The following is an 8,377-nucleotide window of genomic DNA, read 5'->3' as shown; positions in this document are numbered from 1 at the left end:
TTGACCTAGTTTTGTAATTTTCCCTTCTACCCATTAATGTCCAATAATAGTTTTTATTATTATTATTATGTCTGAGACACCGCTCACGTAAATGTCATGTCGGCTTGAAATATGTACAATACAGATCCATCTTCCACGTATTGAAATTTAATCAGCAACTGAGGTTGCTAGGATTCGAACTGTTGACCACTTAGTTTAAGAGACTCTGATACCATTCAAGTCCCATTTTTTTAGTCCCGATGATACTAACTCTTGCAATATTCATTTTTTAGCATTATATTTCAACCACCAAACAACAAATACACAATTCATATTAAAATATATTATTTCTTTTTTTATAACAAAAATATATTATTTATTGCCACATGAAATAAACATTCAACATTATTCTATATCACTTGGAATTTTATTCATATTTGTTGGAAAAATTTGAATAAAATTATTTGTTAATTTTAATACCAACAAACACATCCTTCCATGAACAGTCGTGTCCTTCCTGAACAGTCGTGTATGTACGTAAACAGTCATGTCTGTCCATGTACAGTCGTGTTTGTTCGTGAAATGACATATCCTTTCGATTTCTATTTATATAGAATGGATTGTCAAAATTCATAAGTTGCTGAAACTGCTGGAGAAAATATTCTCTAGGATTCTTCCAGCTCTCTGAGTGTTTACATTGTTCTTGTTTTCATACTCCGGTGATAACTAGGCTACACACTGTTTGAGTTCGCTTGCGTAATCTGTTGTATCCTGAGAGACGATCATCAATAGCGACGACATCTGTCTTAAGGAAGCTGCTAATACAGGCCTCAGATTTGTCTAACTCTTTCCTTTTAATTTCTGTTTTTATTGTTCGTATGTTTTTCTGTGTTCGTTTTGTTTTTTGGTTAATCACATCTAACAATCTTAAGACAGAATTACGTTTGTCCAACATTCTTAAGACAGATTATATTGTTTTGTGGTTTACCAAAACTACAGAGAAGAAAGATGGAGCAGAATTGTTTTAGAAAGACCTTACTCCATTCCTGGAAAAAATGACCAATAGACTAATAGTCTTAGACATTTGGTTTATAAGAATTTAATTCTTTTATTTGTGCTTTGTGAATTTTTATAGAAATGTGGTGCTGTCTATGTGATTATAGAATTGAATGTTATTGATGTCATCAGTTCTACTGCATTTAACTTTGCGAAAATGAGTTCAAGTTAAATGCTTATGGAGCATATAAAATTTGAACTCATCAAAAGATAATGGACGGCAACAATATAGTATTAAATATACGTGGTCTTCCATTTCTTTCTCAAATGATTCATGACAGTCATTTAACAAGTTTAATTTCGTAGTTGTTTTGTGAAACAGGAATACTTTGACGATGGATTGTCTGGACGAACAAAGTATATAATTGAAAAATTATATTGTCATAAATTGGACAATATATAAAAAAAAATATATATATATTATTTGTTATGTTTCTATTTATTGAAACAGAATAATTGCCTTTTGGCATGTGTTGGTACATGTGTTAATTGAAGATGAATCCGATTATAAGAACACGGTCACTTCAAAGGCTTTAAGCCTATTTGTACCAGTGGTAACGTGTAAGCCACAATAAAAGTCTAGGAAAATTTATCGGTATAAATTTTAAAGACTTGGTGATAAAAGAAAAAAATTATTTTCTTTAGAGATGATGATGATATGCAAAAAATTCCATATTTGATATTCTCGCGCGTAAGGGTGTATTTACATTAGAAATGTGAAATGTCATAAATTGACAAATCTGAGCAGTGATGTTATCTAACCGAGTTAGACGCTGGTAGATGAACATTAGTTGACTAGATTTAATTTATGAAAGTCACTAAAAATGTAAAAATCAAATTGCCTTAAAATAAGTACGTCTTAATGATGGAATCGAAGAAAAATATCATATCAGTCGGTGAATATGCGGTACAAAAAGCTTCTGTATGATGAGTTACATGTAGAAAAGCTTCCGTGTGATAACACCGTTAGTCAATTCACTACAAGAAAAAACGCTATCACCGACAGAATTTTTTGTGTAGGAATCACCGACGGAAGACCGACGCAAAATATGCCTCGGAAATCACCTACACATTTACCTACACATTCAGGTAATGTGTAGGGCATTGTTGGCGGGATTTTTCCCGCCCCAAATACCAACACCTTTAGTAGGTGATTTTTAGGGTCGGTGATATCTCCAACACATGAGATTAATCACCGACAATAAAATGTGTAGGAGCCTAAATTATATATATATATCTCATATTTAACTTAATATATATATAAATTAAAAAATAATTAAGAAATAAAAATGTGTTAAAATATAATTATTAGTTCATTTGTCCATCCGTTAATATAAATTAAAAAATTAACAGATAAGGTGTAAAAATGCTTCTAACGTTTGCGACGAGGAGCAATTTTACCTCTAACGTCTAAAATGATACAATTTTATCCTTAACGTTAGCAAGAAGAGCAATTTTACTCATAACGTTGTCAAGTTGGATCAATTTGAGAAATAATTCATCAAACGTTTTTTCGGTCTTGAATCTTGTTAGCTACAAAATAATTACTCCTAACCGTAAACGTTAGGGGTATTTTTGCACCTTATTCCAAAAATTAACTATTAGTATTTATCCATCTTTCAATATAAATTAAAAAATTAATTAAAAAATAAAAATGTAATTATTAGTAATTCTGATGCTGTCCATTTATTCATATTCAGACATAAAAAAAACTAATTATAATTTTATCCATTTATTCATATTAAGCCAAAAGAAAATAAAAATATAAATTAAAAAACTAATTAAGAAATAAAAATATATATACCTAAATACAAGTTCTAATCTAACCCTTTCAGAAAGCTCTCTATCTAAAAGAAGTTCCAACCCTAATATCTTCCTCTCTCCCTTAAGGACCTGGTTGCTGTTTTCACCGGTGTTGCCAGCGGCGCGACTTTCATCGGTCTGATTTCAGACCTCGACGACCTATTCTCCAGGTACGACTTCTTGCTTTGTTCTTTTCTTCAAAACAACTCTTTTCTAACGAAGACCCTATTTTGCTCTGCTTCCACAACTAGCTCGAAAGAGAAGGAAGTCAGCAAGAGCAGGTTCAGGTCTTTCGGCAAATGAGTTCAACTACTGACCAGAGGGTAAAGAAAATCCTCCCTTCTTGCTTTAATGTTGCAGTCACGAGATAGTTTATTTTTCACTAAGTTTTTGCTTTCTTCTTGTTTGATAAAATGTCCAAGAGACAATATGTTTGAAGGTACAAACTAAAATAGATTTTTTTGCTATTCAGTTTTGTTGAGTTTGACTTTAATTTTGAGTAATTTACAGTGCCATTATGTTTTGTTAAAGTGATTCCTTGAAGAAGGTTGGTTTATTATCCTCAACATTATCAATTATGTTTCCTGAACTTTTCCTGTTATTGCAACATATGGTTCTTTGAGCCTAGTGGAAGTGTTTGCAGACAAATTACTTTCTTGGTAAAGTTATGAGTTTTAATTTTCTATGGAATATTGGCTCCTTAAGATGAGTTCTATCTAATTTCGTAAAGGCCTGAAATTAGAACATTCTTAGTTGGTGTAAATTGTGCATGCTTATTGTTCGATAATGGTCGTTTCATTTTGTACAGGGTTCCAATGTATTATCATGTGAAGTTTGCATTTTTAGTCTGGTTGCAAATTGCTTCTGCCATTCTAAGTTTGAATCGAACCAATATGTTATTGTAGTGGAATTTTGGAGCATTTTACAGTTGAATGCCTATCTTTTGTACCCTTCTCTTCCTTTTTTTATTTTGCTTATTTAAGAGTTCTATATGATGCGTATGGATTTACTTAGGTATATCTCAATAGCTTGTTGTGGTTTAACATAATCATCTATCTAGCATAAGCATTCTTACATTTAAAGCAAGTTTTTCTTAGTTTATTTTATTCCTTATTTGATTCTTTATAGTTAACTAACTATTTATTTTGGAAAAAAATCTATGGCGGCAGCTGGAGGATTTAAAGCACTTCGGGAATAGATATTAGTATTAAAAGCAAGAAAGCGAAAGCGGACGAGAGCGATTCAATTAGTGATGAGAGTAGAGAAAAAGTGAAAGAAGCTATGTTCATGCTTGGACTTGTTATGAGAAGTACGCATGGGGTCATGATGAACTCTAGGTTTAATTCTATTGCTTTCATCTTTAAATTCATTTTAATATATCGAACTACTGAATTATAGTATCTAAAATTATTTGCTGCAACTATTTTTGGTAAGAATTGATGGTGTTCTCCTGATTAGTAAGCATAGGTTCAGCTAATGCACTAGCTTTCTTATCTTTTATACATGTGGATGATTTGCATTTGCTATTGGATTATTGAAGAAGTTGTAGTAGTTAAGTGATGTGATTTTTTGAAAGGTTGGAAAAATACAGTGTGAAATGGACTGCTGCAATTGTCAAGACCTGGATCCTCTGTACTTGATTTTATATTGATTGTAAGAACAATTCTGTTATTCATTGGCCAATTTTGAGCTGCAACCTTTCATATTCATTCATCTTTTTGACATGCATTTAAATTGGGCCGAGAATTGTAGTAGGTGATGGGTATAAGAAATTTTCTTATATTCAAGTGGGTATTTGCATATTTTGTTACTATGTTTTTCATCATTTCTTGTTTTAAACTTGAATGGTTTTCAAGTCTTGTGCTTAGGTGGTCATGATAAAGGGGACTGAGGAGAGATGTATAAATTGCAGTTCATTCAAAAATTGAGCTTGCCTTATAAAATTGAGTTCTCTAAGATTGTTTAGCTTGTCCTTTTACATTGGTGCCATTGTTGTTCAAAAATTGAGCTTGCCTTATAAAATTGATAGGGGCTCATTGTGTCAAATTGAGCGACCGGGGGCTTAATCAATAAAAAGTGGAAAAGATTAGGGGCCTTAGGATACATGAGCATCTATAAAGCTTACTAAGGTCAAGTGTTAAATTAAACTTTGCAGCTTTTGTGGCCAAGTACATGAGCATCTATAAAGCTTTCCTTATTGAAACATTTGGTGAAGAAGATATCCGCATTTATGGATGTTTAATTAAGAAGAAGAAAATTCGAACAAATTGTCTCTTCACTTAATCCCTATCTACATGGTGACCCTAGATTTGAAATCCAACTTCCTCAATGAGATTAAAATTGTATTATTTTTTGCCTTTCAAATCCATGTTTTACCCATCTTCTTAGTGAAATGTGTTTGATTGAGTACGGAGACAAACTAATGACAGTATCCACATGTGCCCTTTTTTCTCGAGGCATCAAGCTAAAGTCGATCTTCTTGTGGGCTTTGCACATGGTGAAATGGTATGTTCTCTGTATTTTTTTATAAAATAGTAGTCTTTTTTTTGTCAATACGGGCCATTCAAGCCAAGTTTCTTAATAGATAATGCTTTATATTGTTGTTCTTATTCTTAAGTCTTGATGTCGGCTCAAATTAGGGGAAAGTTATGTAGACATATTGTTAATTTTCTATGTTACAGATGAAAATGGAGATCTTATAAAGGCTGAACATTCAAATTTTCAGGTTAGAATTGTCGACAGAAACCAAGCAGAAATCGAATTCGCGAAGTCTACTCTTAAAGTTTATAGGGCCATGTAAGTATGATGTGAATTGCTAATTTATTTCACCTGCCAATTGTTACATTTGTTGATGCTAAAACATTTAAACATCAGTGTCTTTTTCTTGAAGCAGCTAATCATATTCGAGAGAGAATCTGGTGAATCCGGAGAGCACAATTGAAAATGAAACAAGCATAATCACACACATCGAAACTGATTGTGCAGATCTCCGAGCTTTTGAACATTGCCGATCACAGCAATTCAGACAACATTGCCTTGGGTAATTACTGCCTTCATTTCTTATTGAACACTTCTTAACTTGATATGACATATTAGATTGCATCAACTATTATTTGATCTCCTTGTGCACACTAATTGTTAAACATTGTGTTTGTATTAGAAGTGATAACAAAGATCGTGATCATAGGATTTGAACTTTTTTAATTTGTCCAACACATTTGTACATAAGATGACAGAACATTTAATAGAGAAAAAATTATGTTAGTAATGTCTAAATTGTACTAGCTTATCAACGTTAGGGGTACAATTGCACCATTTTAAACGTTAGCGGTAAAATTGCTCCTGACCATCAACGTTAGGGGTATTAGGAATTTGTACTCTTCTTTAATTTTTTGTTAATTTGCTTTTGGTGAGACAGGGTGAAGTTGGCAATCGGTTTATATGGACAATTTGCAGAGTCTGTGTATGTATTAGGCTTAATAAAAATAGTAAGTTGCAGCTTACATCTTATCCCCTTTGTCCCTAGAAGATAACACTAAACGTTAATTCAATGATAATTGTGATCAAGAATCAAATAACAATGTATCTAGAGTTCCTCCAATACCACCAATGTTGTTTCCGGAAACAAGCTTTATATTGAGTTGGAAAGCTGCTAGAATACTGAGTAGGAAAGTGATGATTTTGGCTTCCTGATTCTGGAGTGCTAAGTTCTTTAATTAGCTGCTGATTTCTCCTAAAAAATCTTATCTAGTGGTCCTATTACCGTAGCAGAGGGATCTGGACTGGCACTATTGTTAATTTTCTTTTATTAATTTGCCTTTGGTGAGATAGTGTGAAGTTGCTTGCTATGCATGACTTGAGAAATACACATTGGATTTTAGTTTCTGCATTATTGCAGCTGGTCTAAACCACACATGGAGTACATATATCTTTTAGAGAACACCTTGTATATAAATTAGTTCTAAAGCACTTTCAGTTACATCTTTCAGGTCTTTTGCTACTGGTGAACAACATGAAAGCCAAAAGGAGTTTAGTTCTTATGTCGGAAGCATCAATTATTTTCTTGTTGATCTCTTGAAGGCAAATCATACCCAGAAAAATGAGAAATCTCTACAGCTGGTCAGTTTTTTATACACTTGAGCAGCAATATTTATCTTGCTGCTGGCAGATCTTTTTGTTAGGCCTGTAATAATTTTCTGTTGTTACAATGCTTCAATTTGTAAATTTAATGTCATCAATTTTGAACAATTAATTTGTGGCTTGTCTTCTTAGAACATAACCATGTTCACTTTTGGTATTATCAATAGATGAGTGCTGAAAAATGTGTACACTTTTGGTATTATCTATAGAGTGCTTAGTGTTATAGTTGCATTTTGTTATAGATACAATTGTTTTGATTTGTGTTTTAATATATATATATATATATATATATATATATATATATTTATTTATTTATTCGAGTTTCCTTCAATCCAAATAAAGTGACTAAAAGAAAATATAAAATTAATTTTAAAATGATTTATAATTCCGACGCATTTCTGTCGCATTATCTATCTGTGAATTATTTAAATAAATATTTTAAAAAAAAGATCACCGACACATTTGGGTCGGTAATGTTGTCGGAATTTCCGACGCAAGTCACCTACTAAAATTAGTCGGAATTTCCGACACAACGCCGATTACAATTTGTGTCGGTGAAATTTTTGTGTCGGTAAAAATTTCTCGCAGCAGCTTACTTACGAGGTCAACGCCGAGACAGGTGAATCTGTCGGAATTCCGTCGGAAGGATAACACAGCGGATCCGCTAACCTAGAGGTTAAACCGAGATCAAATTGAAAAATCATCGAAAGGAATGCGACTAAAGCCCATAGAGAAGAGGCGTTATGTGAAGGAAAACCCTACCTAGTTGACTGGAGATCCCAAGATCTAGGTTCAAAGGGACAACCTAATTGCATAAACCTTGCTCGTTCACTGTGGGGGGTTAAATCCTCGTCCATTCCTAGATGTAAACAGTGACACCAACGGGAAAAGGTTAAGCTATATGCTTTTAATGATACATTGTGTGTCAGTATTCTGTGCAAATAAATCACCTATGTCAGAGTGAAGTGGAGTTGCTTCGATGGAGACTAGTGTGGGGCCTAGTTCTCTTAAACTCTCGCAGAACCAGACGATGTTCATGACCATAACGAACATAACCATGAGAACCATACCGTGTTATGTTGGTATCTGTGTGGGGTATATCATCGTTTACACAAACGGCAGAATAGTTCAAAGACATCGCGTCTACTAGTCAGCCAGTAAAGTAAATATACTTTCACAAGGGAAGGTTCAAGGCACATTAGCTACCTATCCTATGCAGATATCTTATGTAGAAAGTTATCACCATTTCGTAATCGTCTCGTTTCTAATTTTATTCATGTGGGGGATTGTTGGAAAAATTTGAATAAAATTATTTGTTAATTTTAATACCAACAAACACCTCCTTCCATGAACAGTCGTGTATGTACGTAAACAGTCATGTCTGTCCATGTACAGTCGT

General features: G+C 33.1%; 1 protein-coding gene across 8 annotated transcripts; it reads left to right on the top strand.

The window, feature by feature from the left end:
• The first annotated feature begins 2,869 nt into the window (after positions 1–2,869).
• LOC136228549 (HVA22-like protein k) lies at positions 2,870–7,209 on the top strand. 8 transcript variants are annotated; one of them, XR_010688736.1, is made up of 8 exons: positions 2,870–3,008; positions 3,090–3,161; positions 4,008–4,175; positions 4,430–4,491; positions 5,295–5,343; positions 5,564–5,634; positions 5,732–5,878; positions 6,828–7,209. XR_010688736.1 is itself a non-coding variant. In XM_066016971.1 (7 exons), exons 3-6 carry the CDS (start codon positions 4,120–4,122, stop codon positions 5,777–5,779), a joined length of 270 nt encoding a protein of 89 aa, XP_065873043.1. In that variant the 5' UTR covers positions 2,870–3,008; positions 3,090–3,161; positions 4,008–4,119; the 3' UTR covers positions 5,780–5,878; positions 6,828–7,209. The 8 variants fall into 8 exon arrangements, 2 of the variants coding, with proteins under 2 accessions (XP_065873043.1, XP_065873045.1); XR_010688732.1 differs by having other exon boundaries at positions 4,994–5,343; XR_010688734.1 differs by having other exon boundaries at positions 4,415–4,491.
• The last annotated feature ends 1,168 nt before the right edge of the window (positions 7,210–8,377 follow it).

This window comes from Euphorbia lathyris, chromosome 5 (assembly GCF_963576675.1).
Source record: "Euphorbia lathyris chromosome 5, ddEupLath1.1, whole genome shotgun sequence".
Classification (NCBI taxonomy): domain Eukaryota; kingdom Viridiplantae; phylum Streptophyta; class Magnoliopsida; order Malpighiales; family Euphorbiaceae; genus Euphorbia; species Euphorbia lathyris.
The sequence above is the reverse complement of the archived record's forward strand: the minus strand, read 5'-3'. Positions and strand labels throughout refer to the sequence as shown.